Here is a 21,540-nt window from a genome sequence, read left to right on the forward strand (position 1 = left end):
GCTAGAAGGGTCCAGGGATATATTCTGTGTGAAAGTGCTTTTTAATCTGTAAAGTACTGTCCAAATATTTATAATTACCATTATTTTAATAATCTTATGAAAATGAATCATTTTTTTTTTGGTCATAGTAATTACTACTTTAAGTCTAAACTTGGCATATAATAGATTGGAAGTTTCGAGGATACAATATAATTCTCCCAAGCATCCAGTGCTTATGGTAGTGGTTAACTGCTGGGGATATAGAATTAGATGATGTCTTGAATCCTCTTTTTTCCAAGTCCATGTCCAAACACAATGAATAAGATTTACTCTATAGAGAATGGGAGAGGTGAGGTTTAAGAAGATATGTCTTAAGTTGTGGAAAGGTCTAAAATCAAGAAAGAAGGTTTTCCTGAATGTTATGGATTTGGTTAAATTTTATACAACGAACTGAGATTTTGTTAAAATGCCATGCAGGAATAAGTGATGTCAGATGTTTTAGAATAAATGTAAACTTAGTTTGATGCTTTTTTAATTAAATAATTTTTTAGTTTTTTAAAAAAATATGTTTTTATTGATTTCAGAGAGAGGGAGGGAGAGGGAGAGAGAGAAAGAGTAAGCATAGTTGAAAGAGAAACATTGATCAACTGTCTCTGCATGCCCATTTTTGGGGATTGAGCCAATAGCTCAAGCATATGTTCTGATTGGAACTAAACAGTGATCTCCAGGTTCATAGGTCTATGCTCAACTGAGCCATGCTGGCTGGGCTTTTTAGTGTTTTGTAATATTTGAGAGTACCAGCTGTTTGGTTTTTTAAAATTTATCTTTCATTGTTGAAAGTATTACAGATGTCTCTCTTACCCGCCCGCTAGCAACCTCCCCTGCCTTCACTGCACTATTATCTGTGTCCATGGGTTATGCATATCTATCTATCATCTATCTATCTGTCTGTCTATCTATCATCTATCTATCATCATCTATCTATCTATCTATCATCTATCTATCTATCATCTATCTATCTATCTATCTATCTATCTATCTATCTATCTGTCTATCTATCATCTATCTATCTATCAATCATCTAATAAAAGCCTAAGTGACCTTCATGTTGAAACCACTAGAATGACTGGTTGCTATGATATGCACTGACCACCAGGGGGCAGACGCTCAGTGCTGGAGCTATACCCTGTTGGTCAGCATGCTCCCACAGGGGAAGTGCTGCTTAACTATTGTAGAAACCAGGCTGCAGAGCCTCTCCCATGGACACTCCTCCTGTGTGCTCCTCCCCCATTGGGGCCAGACCGAAGCAGCAGCTAGTTGAGTTGCGGTGGCAGGTGCATAGGGCCTGGGATGAGCTGAGTGGCGCGCGCGCAGAGCCTGACTTGGAGATAAAGACAACCGCATTCACATGCCTGCAGACCAGGCCCTTGCTCAGCACAGAGTTCCCTAAAGCAGCGGTCTGACCGTGAGGTCCGAAAGGTTGGAGACTGCTGCCCTATAGGAAGTTTATGAGGCCTAGTGTTCATGATTTTGAAAATAAATCTCATTCTTTTCCCTGAAATGCTGAAGTGTAATGTCTTTTCACTAACTGATGGGTCATTGTGGGTAATTAATGTAAACTTACATTAACTGAGTACTTTTGATGCCTCTGATAAGCATATTGGGGCTTTGTAAATTCCTTCAGGATGCCTCATATTGCCTTGTTGTTGCTCTTTCATTTAAAGCAAACACTACCACCTACATGAACCAGAGAAACCTCTTCGAATGAAAAAAAAAAAATTTGCTGAATCAAATCCATAACTTTTAGGGAAAAATCAGGTTAATGTAATGCCATGTAGTTATTGGAAAACAAGCTAAATTAGTTCTATCATCTTTACAAATTACTGTGGCAGAGGTAGCAGTTCACAATTGTTTTGGCCTAGCTTATCTCTCTTCTCCCCCCTCCCCCCCAATATTTCCCATTTTCCTTTTCAGACTGTTTAATCTTCCTCTTTAGGTAGTAGTACTTTGTAGAAGATACATATTATATGATATTTGTTTTGCAAAAATATTGTTTTGACTTGAGAATATAGGAAAGTGGCTGCTGCTGCTTCTTTTTTTTATTTTTCCGTGTGTGTGTGTGATTTCACTTCCACAGGGAGACTTGCAAATAGATTTGTTACTTCTTTGAGTTCACATATGTTCATTTTTGTAGGCTTACATTTCGAGGAGTAGGGCTTGACTAGGGTGATGAAGTATGTTGTCTCTCTTTGGTAACTCCATTTAATTTAGTGATGTTCTTCGTGTGCCAGGAATTACGCTAATGACTTTAAGAAATCATCTCAGGTAATCCAGACAACAGATATTTCAGGGAGGTTTTTTTCTGTCCCACTTGAAAAACGGAGGACTCTGAGGGATCTCAGAGGGAAGTCAGCCTCTCTCTCTCTCTCTCTCTCTCTCTCTCTCTCTCTCTCTCTCTCTCTCTCTCTCTCTCTCTCTCTCTCTCTCATCCCTGCTTGAGAGGGATGAAGTGGGAGGAGTGGGTGGCTCCAATGCCGGGCTGGTGGTGCTTCCTGGCCTGTAGGTGATGGAGAACTCACACAGGCAGTGGCCAGTCATCTCAGGCTTGACTTCCACCTGGGTGAAGGTCTTGCCATTGTATCCACTCCCCTTGGTGCCCACCATCTCCAGCTGGATGATGCGCAGGTGCGTCCTCACCACCTCAGGTTTCTCCATAGGCAGCGCCTCTTCATTGGCTTGGATGTCATCAGAGCAGCAAGATTTCAAACTTTTTGAAAGCATAGTAGTAATTTAGGCTTTTTAAAGGGAGTTTCTGCCCTCAATTCAATGCTTTCTGTTCAAATGTAGTTGAAAATGATCTTTAAAATTATTCTCATGAAAAATATTAACATATTCTTATGAAATTGGAACCTTTTAATGGTTGACTTTTACTTATTACTAATTTTTAAAAATATTTTATTGATTTTTTACAAAGAGGAAGGAAGAGAGACAGAGAGCTAGAAACATCGATGAGAGAGAAACATCGATCAGCTGCCTCCTGCACACCCCCTACTGGGGATGTGCCTGTAACCAAGGTACATGCCCTTGACCGGAATCGAACCCGGGACCCTTCAGTCCGCAGGCTGACGCTCTATCCACTGAGCCAAACCGGTTTTGGCATTACTCATTTTTTAATTAAATAATTAGATGATAATTTTCAGTGCTGGCTACAACAATCATAGGAATTAAATCTTTTGGGCAGTTGTATTGGGGTATTATATCTCCCCATCTCATGCCATTTAATTGGAAACTAAGCAACCCAAGCCTGTGGATTTGTATGCATACAGCCTGGGTACTATATAGGAGGAATGAAGAGAGGGCAGGGCCAAATGGGGAAACCATGTTAAAAAATGTGGAGTCTCGTGAGATGCTTAAATCTTGGGAGAAAGTTTTGATTGAAATAGAATTTGAACTGATCAGGAAGTTGAGGCAGTGTATGAGTGTGTGTATGTATGTTCTGGGGGAGGTGACCTTCCTGTCTGGGGCACATATGTACATGTTTTTTCTTTTCTGGCTATATATGGTGATATAAACCAGGGATTAAAAATGTAGTAAGAAGTGACTGTAAATACACACTGAGTGACTGTCATTTATTTATGCTGAAATTTTATCTTCCCAATTCAGTTGGAATAATTTCATTAGCGGTGCCTTTAGGAAACAGGATATATGGTTGAATTTTCTTTCAGAGAATTGCCTAGTTACATCGGATCCAATTAAGGTTTGCATATGTTATCAGTGGCTTTAAATGTAACCAAGTGTGGTGTTCAGTAAAATTAGAAAAGTTATTTTAGTAAAAAGTAACTTGAACTTAAAAGTAACTTGGGTTAGTAAACAGCAAATGCAGGCCTTGGGAATAACATATTTTTACTTAAAACATGAAATGATTATTTAACTTTATTTTTAGTAGTCTTAATTTTCCTCATTAGACTGCTTATAAAATTTAGTATTTGTGTAGTACATTGTGCGATCATTGTTTTAAAATTTGTTATTAAATTTACAGAAAATAAATTCAGGCATTTCACTTTTGAAAACACCAGGAAATAGAAATGAATATTTCTGTTCTTCAAAACAGAAAAATTATTTGTTTATAATCAAGATTTTAAAAGTCACATACTCATGAAATGATTTTTAAATGGCTGATGATTTTTAAAAAATTTAAAGTCTATTCAAAAGTACAATAAAAAGATTTGGTAAAAATCTAAATGTTGTTGTAGTAATTTTGTGTTCTATCCTGCTTGTCAATAAGAACATTTTAAAAGGTTAAAAACATCTAGCAAATCTAGGTTTTCTTAAAAAATAAAGGCCAGCTAACCAACCACAAAACTAAAACATACAACTCAAAATAGTCCCGGATTTCTGGGGTTCTATAAGTGTTTGGAGAGAGGTCTAGTCTCCGTGCTGTGGCTAGTTGCCTCCTGATTAAGCAGTTTCCTGCTCTTGGACCCTTGCTTCTTAAGGTGGTGGGAATGGTGAGCATGGCATTGAAATAAGTATTTATTTTTCTTCTATCCTTTGTCCGAGGGATATGACTCTGTAATTGTTTTTCTGATCTCTACTCAGTTCATCTAAGTAGATTTTGTTATTGAATTCCCCCCCCCCCTCCCCCCACGACATTATTTAGGAGTAGATATGTTTAGGAAGTAGCTAAACAGTTATAAACTTAAAATCTTCATATATGTTTAACATTTTAGGTATGCAATACCCCCGGAGCATGGGAAACGACTTGAACGACTAGCTCAAGGTAAACTTGCTTTCTGTGCTTCTCATCCAGATAAGTTCATAGTTTTTGAGCATTTTTTTTCTTTTTTTCAATATAGAATCTCAATAAGTTAACTTTATTCTTTTTAAGTTATTGGCTTTCATTTCTCTAATTGGATAATTTTAACTTTTTTTTCACATTAATGTATGCATAGGTTTCCTGGTTGCATAATATTCATGGTTATTTTAGTTGGCTCCTTAGTATTTCATCACATGACTGCATATAACTATTTTGGTTATTTCCAATATTTTTCTCTTTTATATAATGTATCAACTTCATTGTGTTGATAATATTTTTCCTTCTTTTAAGTTGCCACATCCAAGGGTATAAGGTGTTTTATGAATACTTTTTATGTTGCTGGATCATTTCACCAAAAGGGACTTCTGACTTCTAATTCTCATTTGGCACCGTTGGCCTGAGACTGCCCTTATGGAAACATTTAGAGGCCAGATGCATGAAATTCATGTACTCTGGGTGAGGGGGGCGGTAGGGGGGGAGGAGAGGGTGGGATATATCCCCCAGCTTGGCCTGTGTCCTGTCAGAGTACAGGAGCCCCGCCATCGATTGCCCCAAAGAGGTAGGCCCTGCTCACCCATCCAGGGCTCCTTGATGGATTGCCTAAAATTGGTAGGCCAGAGCTGGGGATCCTGCCTCCCCGCTGCATGGAGCTTGGAGGCGGGACCCCCAAGATCCCCAGGCAGGCCTTGCCTCGAGGAGCCAGGGGACCCACCTCCTCCCGGCTTTGCCTGGACACCCAGGCAGCTTCAAGCCGAGCCCCGCCCACCCGTGCGTGCTGTCATTTTGATGACCACTTAGGCTTTTATTAGTAAGTAGGATGTATTAATAGCTGAATGGTCCCAGGTTACTGGATGAGTGTGAGAATGTATGTCTTCTTAGACTGGCAAATTTAAACATTCTTTACTAGAACTTGAATTATCTTTATCTTATCATTATCTTTTGGCTTAATCCATAGTTATTTCTGGGAAGCTGATTGATGGTTTTATTTTGTGTTCACTTATGTTTGCAGATAGTACCTTCCCTTTTTTCTTCCCTGGCAACCTTGCCCTCATCTGCTTATACAAGGCAGAAGAGTCAGATTCACCTCCTGCCAGCCTCATCTTCTGTTTTGCTAGTCATGGGAGTGACTTATTTCCAGGGGAAAGTAAAATTTACTGAGCAACAACTAAACAGAAGATGTTCGGTCTTTATTCAGGATTAAATCCTCATGAATATTGCCCCCTTAGTCAGGTACTAATCTAAGTTTCATTGGAATGTTAGGTTTGCCTTCTATGAAAGGAATTTCATCCTTGCTGTATATAGCCTTCTTTTAATAACGAAATGTGTATACTGAGAAAATCCATTCTTTGACTCGACAGTTCTGAAGAGAAATTGTTAATAACATCTGAAAATTACTTTCCTCCAAATTATAAGAGTATAGAAGGAACAGTAACATGTCACATTTTTAAGAAACATTATTATAATTTTGGCAAGTAATAAGTATAAAGCCTTAGTGTTTTTATAATATAATACATTATAATAATAATAGTAGTGTAATTGTAACCTTGAACTTTGTTGAGGACTATTTTCATGAATGCTAAGGTAGATGGATTCTAGATAACAGATTATGTAGAGCACAGCTTAGAAAATGATTCCTGTAATACTTGAATACATCAGCAATGAACTTTGTACTAAATCTGCATGCAGAACTATCCTCTATAGTAATTACCCCACTATTTTCTATTTGCACCCTGAGAATTTTAAAATGGAGCCAATGTAAACTTTACTGTATAGAGTCATACTGAAATTTTGACTAGAATCTGTCTGTCACCACTTTGACATATTCTATCTGAAAATGACATTCCAGGAAAATAGGTGACATTTCTTTAATCAGTAAGAGGTTAATTAATAAACTTGAAGGATGAACAAGAATTTAAAACTCAGCTGCATGTTTATTCAAACCTGTTTTGCAGCATTATGTTTAGAAATGACACAGGGAAAAGACCCTGTAAGATAGTGAAGGATTCCCATCCGCTGACTACGTGCCAGCCAAATTAATTGAATTCTGCTAAGTAATTAAAATGATAAAGTAACAATAAATATGATTGCACATTGCAGGATGGCTAGGTCAAGGCAGCACTTGATACACAAAGTGAAAAGTGGCCTCGGATGTTTTCCATTATCTTGTCTCCATATCATAATTATCACACTTGCCTTTTATGCATGAATGCTTTCATCTTCGGTTCCTGTTGAAATCTTGATTGACTGTGGCACCTACAAATATTTTATCTGAAAGACATTAGGCCTGCACCTAATAAAGCCAGGAGTTTGATTTTGCTCTTTAGCTGCTTTCTCATTTATACAGGTTTGTTTTTTCCCCCTCAATATCATGCAGACATAAATGTAATATAATAAAAAATCTCCAGTGAATTGTTGCAATTTTTATACTTGCTATGTTCACCTGTAATGCTATTGCATTCTTTCTAATTTTTGGTTTGATACAATTGAATGGAAAGTATAAAGTAGAATAGAGGTATAATGTTAAATCATAAATGACAGTTTTGAAGATTTCAGTTTTTAGAATGTCTAAATCTCATCCATTTTAGAAAGTAGAGATATCTGTGCTCTTCTATTAAGTTAAGCAAAGTATGGATTAAAGACAATTGGGAATGCTAAAATCTTTTGTGCAGGACTGAATCCCATTGATCTTTTTTATTGTGAATAGCATGCATATATTAAAGACAAATTAAAGATGACTTACTTTGGTCAAAATTTTGGTTACTGAGGAAAGAATATGTGAGTTAGGACTTTGTACAGCTGATTTTAGAAGTGTGAATGATCAGCAGGAATCATGTTTTAAATTACAGGATGTTAAATGAATAAATTATTTTAGGTCCTTATGTTTACTTGCAATAAGTATTTTAGTTTTGACTTTATTAAAAGAACAAATTTCAGCAAAATAGAACAAAAGAACCATTATTAGGAAGGATTAATTTAGTTCATGGTTTTTTTAAATAGTTACCTTTGGGGTGTGTATGTTTATGTGTTTAAATGACTAGGAATCTTGACTGTAGGCCCGTGGAACAGATTCTTAGCCTGATGTGCAGGGATCCTTATCCCAGAAGGTGGACTAGCATCTGTGATGGGATGTAGGCGGTCCATGGATCTTCTGAAATTATATTCAAAATTGGGCATATCTGTGCATTTCTGAGATACAGTCGTCAAATCCCTTAAAGGGTTTGTTCCAAAAGAGATGCTATCAAGAGATTAGAAGAACAGCAATAATGAAGCCATTTGTAATTCTGTGAACATATTTGAAATTTACCTGTTCTCATACCTCTGTGTTGGAATTAGGAAAATGTACTTTTGCAAGTTCTCAAATTGGTAAATACATTATTTCCTAAGTTTGATTTAGATGATAATCTGAAAATATTGTATTAAAATTTGTGGTTTTGAAATACATTATTTCCTAAGTTTGATTTAGATGATAATCTGAAAATATTGTATTAAAATTTGTGGTTTTGAAATACATTATTTCCTAAGTTTGATTTAGATGATAATCTGAAAATATTGTATTAAAATTTGTGGTTTTGAAAGGCGAATAAATGCAATACCTGATTATAAACAGTCAATTTTAAGGGTCCCCCTAAGCCATAAAAAAATGAAGTCCAATGACATATCAAATGCCCTCATGCCTATTTCATGGCTCAACAGTGTGGTGTGTCATGGTGTTTTTTTTATTTTTTTATTTTGCTGTCAGTTGAGTTTCATTAAAAATGGTGAGACAATCCCTAAACTTAATTTCCTCATCATTTGATTTTAGATGTCATTGTCTGTGTTTAGATTTATGAATATTTTAAGTTGGCCATGTTTCTGTCTTAAAAGGATTTTAGACGTTGGATGGTAATATATAATATACATACACCAAGCTAGTAGAATTTGGATGTGGGATGAAGTACAGTTCTGAGAAGTGACAATAGGGTGTGGGGAGGAAGAATTCTGAAAGGGAATGCCAGCTAGCAGGGAGGAGTTACCTTGGGAGGAAATGGAGAATTCTTTCATTCTGCAGAATGAAACTGGCCTAGGGAAATCCTGCTTCGTTTACTGTGACCTGTTTGAGCCCAAGTGCATAGCTTGGAGAGTCCTAGTGACCTGTGTATGTATGGTCCATCTGTCCATTTAAGTAGGGGGAAAGCAGGAATTGAAGCAAAGTGACCTCAAGATGTAGTAAAACCATATGTAATGGCCCCACATACCTGTTACATTGGGTGGAACCACCATCCTTCTCGATACCAAGATCAGTATGGACTCCTGGCTGTCCTCCTTCAGAGCTCAATGGGGCTATATCTCTACCAGTAGAGATATCGGTGGATTATGGACACCTGGAGCTGAGTGAAGCCTGCAGCTTGGTAATTTTCTACCAGGCCTGAATGATTAGTTGTTCCATGAATGGGAGGAAGCACAGAGAGACCAACTATAGCTTTAACACCTAATGTTTACCTCTTATGTAGGAATGTGGGTAAAAATGACCAGGCTTCTTCCCACATAATGTAGCTCATTAGTTTATTCCATTAATAAGCCTTCATGTGTAGATGCTACCTAAAAAGCATTTCTCACAGAAGCAATACTTCTGTATCCTTTTTCTGTGTTCCCCCCTTATTATCTGTTTCTCCATATTCCTTCTCTCCTGTTTCCCTTCTCTTCTTCCTTTCTTTCCTTAGTGATTAATAACTAAATTCAGCTTTTCCAAACTATCTATACTAATAAAAGGGTAATATGCTAATTAGACCATGCTGACCAGCCACCTTCTTTGTCCTACTTCCTTCCAGACAAAGCCATGGTGGTGGGGGCGGAGGCAGAGGCAATTAGGGGTGATCAGGCAGGCTGAGGTGGTTAGGGGCGAGATCAGACCAGCATGGGAGGGCAGTTAGGAGCAATCAGGCAGGCAGGCAGGCAGGCAGGCAGAGGCAATTAGGGGTGATCAGGCAGGCACGCAGGTAAGTGGTTAGGAGCCAGCAGTCCCAGATTGTGAGAGGGATGTCCGATTGGAAAGGATGCAGGCTGTATTGAGGGAACTCCTAATTGTTAATATACCCATAGAAACTGAACTGTAACTTTAATTTTTGAATCTTTCTAATTTTTGAAACTTTGGTGATTTTAATAGCCTCAGCATGTGTTTATGTTTGTCATAATGGGATTGGAAATTAAAAAAAATATATTTTTTAGTAATAGCTAACATATTAGAAAGTGTAAACCAGTTGACAATTTGGAAAATTTTTTCTCTGTGAGAAAGAGCGCATTATTTTTAGAGCAAATCTGTTCTATTTCGAAAATGCACTCACAGTGAAAGCCACCCCCTTTGAATATACTATTTATTGAGTTTTGACAATATGTGCAGTAGTGTAACTACCACCATTACTGAGATATATAATAGTATTCTCATAAAGTTATCTTGTGCCCCTTTGCACAAATCCCTCCCTCAAGCCACTGGCAGCTTCTAATCTGATATATGTACCTAGAATGTCATAAAAGTGAGTTATACAATATGTAGACTTTTGTATCTCATTTCTGTCACTTAGAATAGTGCTTCTTACGTATGAGTGGTTTTACACTGAATAGAGGGCAATCTTGAATATGTCCTGGCCCTTGGGAGGGCTTACGTGATTCTACACTTACCCGTGCTGCGCAACTCCCAGCAGTACCATGGCAGTCTCACCAAAGGTGGTTGTGGGATGCTTTTAGGGTTTCAAGGCTCTGTTGGGATTTCTGGAGTGTATGTTCTTTAGTATTCTAGCCTTCACATCGCTAACATGTTGCTTGGATTGAAAGAGTGGTCCAAAGACCACCTTTGCTTGTTTTCCACTGTGTAACATCTTAAAAAAAGGAAAGAACCCACGTATTAACTTCATTTTGTTAGGGAATTGACAGGTAGTGTCTTATCTTTTTTTTTTTTTTTAATATATTTTTATTGATTTTACACAGAGAGGAATTGAGAGGGACAGACAGAGAGTTAGAAAGGTCAATGAGAGAGAAACATCGACCAGCTGCCTCCTGCACCCTCCCCACTGGGGATGTGCCCGCAACCAAGGTATATGCCCCTGACCGGAATCGAACCCGGGACCCCTCAGTCCGCAGGCCAACGCTCCATCCACTGAGCCAAACCGGTCCCGGCAGTGTCTTATCTTTGAAGATGATATAAATAAGCTATAGATCCCAAAAAGCGACTTCCTGAGTAGTCTATTGTAACTTCATATCATTGCTCTTCCTCTTCTCTTGGATGCTCTGCTCCCAAGAGTTGATTCTTCTTGGAATAAATGTTAAAACTATTTTGTTCCATGAATTCTATGCAGTATTTCAGTAGTTCTAATTTTTGAATGTTTATTTAAAATGAAAAGTATGTGTTCTTTCTAGTTTAGTAGAAATGCAGTTTTATTTCCAAACAGTTCTTTTCAGTTTTTTTTCACCCCCAAATTAGATGCCTTTTTATTGAGAACTCATTAGTTTATTGACATAGAAACCAATGTGTTACTTGTAGAGAGGAGTTGGTATGGGGAAATAAGACTAGTCTCCGTAGCTTGAAATGTGAAATAACTGATTATTTTCTTTTTTATTAAAATATATTTTATTGATTTTTTACAGAGAGGAAGGGAGAGAGATAGAGAGCTAGAAACGTCGATGAGAGAGAAACATTGACCAGCTGCCTTCTGCACACTCCCTACCGGGGATGTGCCTGCAACCAAGGTACATGCCCTTGACCGGAATCGAACCCGAGACCTTTCAGTCCGCAGACCGACGCTCTACCACTGAGCCAAACCGGTTTCGGCATAACTGATTATTTTCTTAGTTTGATCTTTTTAGGATTTTTACATTGAAACCCATTTGTGAGTAATTCAGAATTCAGACTAAAATTTCATATTTAATTTTAAAACAGCAGAGAAAAGATGGAAGAACCTTAGGTGAATTCAAAGTAAAACATCAATCGACATAGTTTAACCCTAGCTGTAATTGATTTTTAGAACTCTTTTATGGGCAAGAAGTTTGTTACTTGTGACCAGCACTGCTTGATTTGGGTCACAAGGCCTAAGGGAATGAGATGGTTTTTAAGGTTTAGTAACCATTGGCTTCTTCTCCTTTTTTTTTAATCCTCACCTGAGGATGTTTTTCCATTGATTTTTAGAGAGAGGGAAAGACAGAAATATTGATGTGAGAGAAACACATTGATTGGTTGTCTCCTGCATGTGCCCTGACCAGGGCCCTGTCTGGGGAGGAGCCTGCAATTGAGGTCCGTACCCTTAACTGGAATTGAACCCAAGACCCTTCAATCCATACGCCGATGCTTTATCCACTGTGCCAAACTGCCTAGGGCTCGTTGACTTCTTTTTAAAAAAGATCCTCATCTGAGGATATGTTTTTATTGATGAGAGGGAGAGAAGAAAGAGTGAGACAGAGACATCGATGTGAGAGAGAAATATTGATCAGTTTGCTTATCATACGCACCACCCTTAGTGAGAATCGAACCTACAACCTAGCTGTGTCAACTGAGCCATCTGGCCAGGGCAATAACCATTGATTTTTTTCTTTTTTAAAATAATCCTCACCCGAGGACATGTTTTAGAGAAGGGAGAGGCAGAGGTGGAGGTGGCGAGAGAGAAGGAGCAGAAGAACGGAGGATGAGAGAGAGAGAGAGAGAGAGAGAGAGAGAGAGAGAGAGAGAGGAGAGAGGGCCACACCAACTGGGCTATTTTGGAGTTTTAAAATATATTATCACATTATGTTTAATAATATTATGGTTATATTGGCTTGTGTATATGTTGAATAAAATAATTTTCCTGGACTGTGGAGTGCGGGTGGGTATGATCCATGTACTCCTGCAGGTGTTTTGAGATAAATCTCATTTTGACATACATGCTTTGTATATAATTTGTGTTATTCATGAGTCTTTTTCCAGGGTGATATAAAATATAATTTTGATAGCCTGTTGTAAATATAAATTCTGAAACAATGTGAAGTTCTTAATATCCTGCAAATTACCTTCCTTCAGTGGTTTTCCAATTTAAATTCACTTATGACCAGTCACCACATTGTTCAGGTCCTGATTACAAATCCATAGCAAAGGAAAATTAAATAGACTCCCCTTTCTGCATTGATTTTAATTTAAAATGTAATTCATTTAGAGCTGCACAAAGTTACAGATTTGAAAAGTTTGATAATCCATTTAAATCATATTATTAAAGTGATTCCATGGATTTTGCATGTGAGGACCTCCCTGCTGTTTTTTATGCCTTGATGTAGGCCTCAGGACATTGTATTGTGTACATGTGATCATTACATCCATGTGGTTCTTTCTCTCCATTCACCGAGGCTTGCATTTTTTCAAAGGGATGCTTATTTCTCATATGCTTTATTTTTCCATTTATGTGTTATGAATGTTAACCATAAATAGAGGACTGCATCAAGTGACCATATGAAACAAAATCATTCCTTTTATTCCTGTTGGTATTGTAGAAAATGACAGTATTTCTGATGTTTTTGTTGGCATTTAAAAAAATATATTTCTGTCCATTTTTCTTTTTAAAAATCCAGGTGCAGATACTTAAGCAAATTGTATCGCATTTTGCAGGTGGTTCCTTATACCCAAATGGCTCTTTCCTGGCTGTTTTTTTGTTTCCTTCTGATGATCTGTGGCCTCACTTGATGGTGGCATCAATTAAGGCTTATTTACTATAAAAATATTCCTATAGAACCCCACTATTCTAAGAGATTAAAATGGTACATGATTAGTTAATGAGTTCTGATCATTCTTTTGTCAAAGTGGTCACATTTTTTTTTTTTAACCTGTTTGCACATAGTGAGCCACAGAGTTAGATAAGTAATATTTTCAGTGGTTTTATCTTAATTTTGGTGGTAAAGGAGTTAAAATCTGTGCTTCATAAACCACTTTACTTATAAACATTGCACGTTTTCCTGATGAGTTCTGTTTTCCTCTGGGTCCTTTCTCTGTGATTCTCCTGTCCTTTCCATGTTTCTCTTCTCTTTCCCCTGTGACTTGCCCAATCTCATCAGAATGGTAGTTTTCCCTCTGAGTGAGGAAGGAAAGAGCAGGGCATCAAGCATTCATTTTCTCCTCGCTGCGTAACGGAGTTAATGAGAGTCTGCCGCAGACAGAACTGCAGGGTTGAAGTCAGCAATGGAGAAAAACAACTGTGATTTATTTGATTTGTAGCATACTGCAGGAAAAAGGGTTGCTGCCTGTTTAGCTTTCTCAGGTGCAGTCCTCCTCAAAGCTCTCCTCCCATACTGGTTGGTGAGGTGGGTTTCCAAGTATTTGACTGACGCTGGACAGTAAGTTGTTCAGGAAATTAGTAGCAGTTAAACTGTTTAAAATGGATCAGAAAGAAACAAAGAAATGTGGGAAACTACTCTATGTTTACTGTATGCTGTGCATTGGGACAAGGGTTTCTTGAATGATGAACTAATAAGAGCCTAAAATGAGAGATTCCGCTATTAAAGCACATTGACCTCTGCTAACCTCCCTTAATATTTTGTTCATTATTCAGATATTAGGCAGGTTGAATTCAAATATGTTAGAAATTGCAGTTTTCAGGTTTAGTAATTTTATATGTTATGAAAACACCTCTTGGTAGATCTTTTTGTAAGGTCAACCTTTGGTGATATAAGTATGTATGTGTTAATTTTTAATATATTTGCATAAAGCTGTAATTTTGTAAGAAGTACAAAGCTTACAAAAAAACATCTGAAATTTTATCTTAATTGATACATTGCTGTATGCTTATATTTTATTTCCATTTAGGTTTTTTCCCAAGTAGTTTTCAAGGATGTGATGCATTTCTTCGCCACAAGATGACGCTGATATCTCCCTCAGTGCTGAAGAAGTATGGTATTCCCTTTGATAAGGTATATTAATATTACTCTTTAACAAATTCGATTTTTGTGTGTAGTATGTGTATTTAAGGCAAGTTTAACGTAAATAATATAGCTTTGACTTCAGGTAGGATTTTTAGGATGTGAGGAGAAAAATTCAGATTCATGTTTTTTTAACATGATTATTTATCTAAATAGTAATTTAAAGTTACTTTTATTTCAGGATACATTTACTAGAGACTTCATGCTATTGTAGTTTACTTATAACTACTGACAATAAAATGTAGCATATTTGATAAAATGAGATGTGGCATTTTTACATTGAAGTCTTTTATATGAGTAATATAATTTGTTTCTTTAAAAAAAAAAGTAAAAAATAATTCAGAGCAGTTATTATTAGCAGTTTGGTTGGTTAGAATCAATGATTATGGTACCAGTATTTTGCTTCTAGACACATTTGGAAATAGTACAATTGAGATTTCATTAAGGATAAAATTGCCTGATGATTTAATAATCAGATATTGCTTCTTGGAAGTATTTCTAAAGATTAAGTTCTCTAAGACTCTGCATGCTAGAGCTCTCTTTCTTTGTGTCCATGGGTAGTTATTGGGTCAGAATTATTACACAACACGAGCATTTTTATGTGAAGAAGCTGGCATGAAAATAGCTTTTGACCAGATAAATAAAAGCTCTCTCTTAGTTGGAGGAGGATTAAGTCCTTAGCTACTTGCAGAAACATTAAAAAATAGTTCCACTCTCATCTTCATTTTCTGTTTGAATTTCTTCCCATAATCCTTTCTATTTTCTACCTTAGAAGCTTTTCACTTGTGACCAAATCTTCACTTTTCCTTAATCTCGGGCCCTTAAAATCCCCTCCACCCCCACCCCCTGCTCTGCTTTGGCTTTGTTTGAAGTATAATTTTTTTAAGTACAAGCATCTTTTTGTGACTTGAGGTGTCCCCACTTTCCTACAAACTGTCTCTGTGACAGTCATCATGATGCATATTTGTCTGTGATGAGGATGCTCTCACCACCTTTGGCTTACTGACATATTTCTACCCAGGACAGAAAGCAGGGCTCCGAGATGTGCACTGCGGTGATGCCCATGGTGTGGAGAGGGCTGGTGATGGGGAGCAGCACTGTTGGCAGTCATAGAGGTCTGAGGCTGTGTCCCAGATGGCCCATTGTTACTTTGGGGTGTTGTCTTACTTGCAGACACCTCTGGGCAATGGCTTTTTCACTCTCAGACACATTCATCAGTGAGTGTTTCATTTAGGTGGTTGGAAAAAGCTTGGTTGGGTACTTTCATTTATGTTGGAATATTAGAAGGTGGAGCAGGAGTGGATTAGAATTCCCCAAGACAGAAAAATCTCTGTTGGGTTTAGGGCTGATGATAAGAATTGATCAACCTGTTCTTTGGAGAGGGGTTATGTAAAGTAGCAGGACTGAGGGACTGGCTAGTTTTCCGGGATGGAGGGCTTTAGAGCTTGAAGGTCCTTTCCAATCTTTGGGGTAGGAGGTAGACAACCTGCACCCCTTTCTAGGCTCTGGCTCCCTAAGTACTACTTGGTAAATACTAGTTTTATCAGTTTCTTATCTGGTCTTTTGAGGATGGGACATTTTCTCACTTCTGCGGGAAGTGACAGGATGGTTGTCCTCAGATGGTGAGACACCCATGGCAGGAGGGCTGATTGACAATTGTTTTTCCTATGAAATACTTTCACTTTCCCTTTCACCTTGATGAATGGTGTGATGCTTGAATCTGTGCTCCTCAAGGAATTTATTCTCTGATGATGATATAGTAACATGGGACAGAGTTTCTAAGTTCATTCTTGATTCTGTCATTTGGGTAAATTACATAATTTTTCTGAGCCTCATTTTCTTCATCATGAAAATGGAATAATAATAGTACCTACTTAATAGAACCATTTTGAGGATGAAAAAAGAATAATCTATATCAGCATTTATGAACCTTTTTTTGTTTTTATTTATTTATTTTTTGAACCTTTTTTAAAAAAAATCTCATGACACACATCAACTAATTATTAAAATTCTGTAGCACACCAAAAAATGTTTAACAACAACACTATAATTTTGATTCATTTACACTGGATGGCTGTTGTATTGGCTTTGTCAATTTTTCATTTGATAGTCTAAAGAAAAAGAGGTCAGTGCCCCTGCTAAAGAGTCAGGTGTTGCATGTTTTAAAAATTCTTGTGGCACACTGGTTGAAAATGGCTGATCTACGTATGGAAGACTTTGAATAGTTTTTGTTACATAGTAAGGCACTCTTCCTCTTCAATTCAGCCCTCTTTCTTAGACCATCATTTTACAGTTGGAGTAAAACATTTTTTTCCTTCTTTCAGTGTATTTGTACATATTCATACATATATATGAAAAAGCATATTGAAGAAATAGCTAATGTCTACTTTTAGATTATGTGTACTACCCATATATTCCATGATATGGAATTACAATGATTGTTTAATCGTATAATAAAAGGGACTCATTTTTTCTCCCTTTATGTTTAAAAAATTATTACCAGTTTATTACATAGAGGCAGTAAATTGGCCTTATATGTTTGCTGTGACTGACATTTTTCTAGAAATTGTACAGAGGCATCTTTATAGGGTTAGAGACATATCACATGGTTACAAGGATGTGCCTAGCTTCCAAGCACAATTATAATTAATGAGATTCAGTGAGATCAGGAAAGGAGAGAATCAGGCTTTGTTCATACGTGGCTCAGAATGCTGGGACTGGAGCCATGCTGAACTCTGATAAGCCATTCACTCTCTCTCTGCCAGGTGCCAGCTGAGTTTCTGCTCATTGCAATAGGACACCTGCTGGGGTATCATGGGGGAAGGGAATGATGAACTAAATCTCAGAACTGTTGGGAAAGAAAATCCCCCCCACACAACATTTTAGCATTCCTAAACTGGCAAGTAAATTGTAGCGTGAGAACCTTTATTTATACAATGTGTCTCTTGTATATTTATACACATGTACATACCCATATATTCATTTCTCAACCTTAAGAACTGAAATGAACCATGGTGACTGAATGAACTAGAGAGCAATAAACTTGATAATATATTATAATTTAATTAAAAAAACCAACAAAGAACCCCGACCCTATCCAGTTTGGCTCAATGAATAGAGCTTCGGCCCATGGACTAAAGATATTGTGGGTTTGATTCTGGTCAAGGACATGTGCCTTGATTGCAGGCTTGATTCCCGGCCCTGGGGTGCTAGCAGGAGGCAACTAGTCAATGTGTCTCTCTCGCATCAATGCTTCTCTCTCTCTCTCTCTCCCTCCCTTCCACTCTCTCTAAAAATTAACTGAAAAATATCCTTGGGTGAGAATTAACAACACACACACACACACACACACACCCCAAAACTCTGAAAAATTTATCTTTAATATTTTTCTATAGGTCATGGTGCATTTTGTGTGCTTTGGTGATTATGAAAATGATTTAAAAAATTTCAAAATAAAAATAAATGCATTTTTCATCTTTGCTTTCATCTTTGCTTTTTTAGCTCCTCATTGATTTATGTATTTTAATTATACTTAAAAATGCATTCCTAACACATGCTTACATATATACACTTATTGAATAATTATTTAATAGAAATTTTACTATTAAGTGAAATACGGTTAATTGAATGTTTTCTAAGTATTATAAAAGAATGCTAGTAATTTGGTGAATACCACCAACTCTTTAGCAATAGGAATTCATAATGAAGCCTGTTCAACACCCACTATCAAAGATTTTGCAGCTCTAACTTGAAAAATGTCAGTTATGATATGTCCTAATATAACTGCAATGATGCAAAATTTTAAAAAAACAATATACCCTAGCTGGTTTGGCTCAGTGGATAGAGTGTTGGCCTGTGGACTGAAGGGTCCCCAGTTTGATTCTGGTCAAGGGCACATAACCAGGTGGTGGGCTCAATCCCTAGTAGGGGGTGTGCAGGAGGGCAGCCGATCAATGTTTCTCTCTCATCATTGATGTTTCTATCTCTCCCGTCCTTCTTTCTTCCTTTCTGAAATAAAAAGAAAGTATCCTATATAGTAAAAGGGTAATATGCAAATTGACCCTAATGGTGGAATGATCAGAATAACTGCTCGACCAGTCACTGTGAGGTGCACTGACCATCTCTTGGTTCTTTTCCAAGGCTGGCAGGTTCTGAACAGGGAACTGGGGGTGGGTGGTGGGGGACGTGGGTGGTGCCAAGCCAAAACCCCTGCCCCACCAGTCACCCCATGCACAGAGGGCAACCAACAGCGGGGGAGAGACCAGCAAGTGAGTGGAATGGCCAACTTCTCAGTTCCTCCCTCCGGCTAGTAGGCTCTGATCACTCGATGGTGAATGGTGAATGGGGTGGGTGGGTGGCAGTGGGTGGTGGGGCTAGCTGTGGGAAGCTGGGGGAAGATGGCCCTGATTGCAAGCCAGGCCTAGGGACCATACCCATGCACGGATTTTGTGCACCGGGGCTCTAGTGTAGACATATCTATACTAATAAAAGGGTAATATGCAAATTAGTCAGGATGCCCTCACAGTAACAACTGAACAGCAGGCTGCATGGGGCGACCAGACCAACAGGAGGGTTAGTGAGGGATGACCAAATGACTGAACAGCAGGCTTTGTGGGGCAACCAGGCTGGCAGGTGGGGCAGTTAGGGGTGATCAGGCCATCAGGCAGAGGTGGTTGGGGTGATCAAGTTGGCAGGCAGATGAGCAGTTAGGAGCTAGCAGTCTTGGATTGTGAGAGGGATGTCTGACTGCTGGTTTAGTCTTGATCCCTGAGGTCCCCTAGATCGGGCCTAAACCAGCAGTTGGACATTTCCCGAGGGGTCCTGGATTGGAGAGGGTGCAGGCCGGTCTGAGGGGACCTGAATCTCATGCACTGGGCCTCTAGTGTATAAATAATAAAATATAGACATTGCTTGATTATATGAACAAATTTATTAGAATAACAGAGATGTTTTCATATAAAATATATCTTTGTGGATTGAATGATTGAACTAAACCCTGTTTAGAAAAGCCTTTGAAAAGTTTTCTGAACTATTAAAGATTAAGTAAAGGGTTTGGGGATACTTCTTTTATACTGGTATAGCTCTGATGTCATGGCATTTTTTCCCTAGGAAATATATTTTACTTGTATTCACAATTTGGCAAGTCTTACAATTGGAAAATATTATATGTTTTCTACCCTGCAGATCACCCAGGAGGCTGGAGAATTTATGATCACATTCCCATATGGCTACCATGCTGGTTTTAATCATGGTTTCAACTGTGCAGAATCTACAAATTTTGCTACTGTCAGATGGATTGACTATGGGAAAGTTGCTAAATTGGTAAGTTATGCCTCAGAAAAAAGCATAAATTAAATGTGTATTCTGGTTAGTATAGTGAGAAAGTTAACATTACTTGTAGCATTTGTGTTTGACCTCTTACCATGGTAATTTATTTCATACGAAATATATTTATTTAACACAGTCTGTATTACCATTTGTAGCTATACTTATCTCTTTTGAAATTAATGTGAAATAATTTTCCTTGAGAGGTAATTTTATGCAACTGATATTTGCTTCTCTCTTAAGGCCTCCAATTGTATTTTTTTTTGTGTGTGTGAGATTTTCCAGTGGCTCCTTGTGTGGCTTTGTGACTGAATTCCATGCTAGAATTCAGTCCATGCCTTAAAAAACAACTATTTACGGAAGAAAAGTATCTGGTAAATGATAACAAGTTGAGGAAGAATGATAAGAAGGAATGATTAAAACTTACCTTAGTACAGAAATAAATTCTTAAAAGTAATAATGTAGAATAAGAAATATATCTTCATGCTAAATTTGGGATAAAATTTTGCATCTTCCGCCTAGCATATTTAATTTAGTTTTACATACTGTGTATTTTCATTCATAAGCAACAACTTCTATAAAATTTAATTAATTTCCCTCGGCATGAAATAGAGGACAGCTTCAAAGTGATGGTGGCTTCTATTATTAGGTTGCTGTCTTTCCTTGGCTTTTAAAGCAAAGGTGCAGGCTGGCAGAGGGCAGCTTGTTAATGAAACTATGTGTTTTATAGAGTATGCAAAATTGACATATATTTAGTGGAAAGTGATACACACAGCTTACATGTCCTTACCTTGGCCACTGCATGGCACAAGTGAGTATTATTCATTCTGCACTGATAAAACTTGGATGCAAATATACTAGTATTCAGGACAGATAACTCCAGGTTTAATTTATATGTGTATTTAGAAAATTGCATAATATATTTAAATAAAAGTATAGCCCTTTGGCAGCTCAGGAAGCATTCGAATGAATTCATGACATAAAAGAAATCTCCTGCTATTAGAAGACTTTTTCTCTTCTGAGTAATTTCTATTTATGAGGGGTAATTTAGAAAGGAACAGAACTGAACTATTTCTTCCCATTACCCATCCTGCCTATTACAATAAACCTAATAAAAAAAAATAGAAAACTCAGTGTGTAAGTACCTTGGCTAGCTACTGCAGCGTTATTTTGCATAAATGTAACGCTGGTATCTGCATTGAAACAGTGTCATAGCCTCGAGGTTAGAACAAGGTTTGCTATTTTATAGTTTGCATCTTTAATCATTGCGGTAGTAACTCAGCTATCACAGCTGTTCAGAGTCTCCAGAAAAAATTAGTTGGTGTTTGTTTACTGTGTTTCAGATCTAGTTCAAGGTATTGACCAAAGTAGCTTCTCCCTAAGCCTGGAATGTGTCAACATTTACTTGTGGATGTGGAGTGGAGTGTGACCAAGTCAGAGAGGTCAATAGTGACCCTTTCTGAAATCTCAGCTTTTGAAACCTAGAATTGTGTGGTTAAGAAACAGTGGACTATGGT

General features: G+C 37.6%; 1 protein-coding gene across 20 annotated transcripts in view; it reads left to right on the top strand.

Annotated features, from left to right (window-relative positions):
- Positions 1–21,540, top strand: part of KDM4C (lysine demethylase 4C) — a 279,727-nt gene that overhangs the window by 52,701 nt on the left and 205,486 nt on the right. For 18 of the 20 annotated variants that reach the window (XR_006741312.1, XR_006741313.1, XM_036434027.2 and 15 more), the window contains 3 exons: positions 4,710–4,759; positions 14,586–14,689; positions 19,883–20,020. Coding sequence is in view for 17 of the 20 variants with exons in the window: in XM_036434027.2 (XP_036289920.1) it covers positions 4,710–4,759; positions 14,586–14,689; positions 19,883–20,020 (292 nt within the window). In the remaining 3 variants the exon portion in view is untranslated. Of the gene's footprint in view, positions 1–4,709; positions 4,760–5,635; positions 5,661–14,585; positions 14,690–19,882; positions 20,021–21,540 lie in introns of those variants that run through there. The other 2 variants (XR_006741314.1, XM_045580209.1) reach the window with 2 other exon arrangements.

The sequence above is a fragment of the Pipistrellus kuhlii genome, unplaced genomic scaffold (assembly GCF_014108245.1).
Source record: "Pipistrellus kuhlii isolate mPipKuh1 unplaced genomic scaffold, mPipKuh1.p scaffold_m20_p_12, whole genome shotgun sequence".
Taxonomy (NCBI): domain Eukaryota; kingdom Metazoa; phylum Chordata; class Mammalia; order Chiroptera; family Vespertilionidae; genus Pipistrellus; species Pipistrellus kuhlii.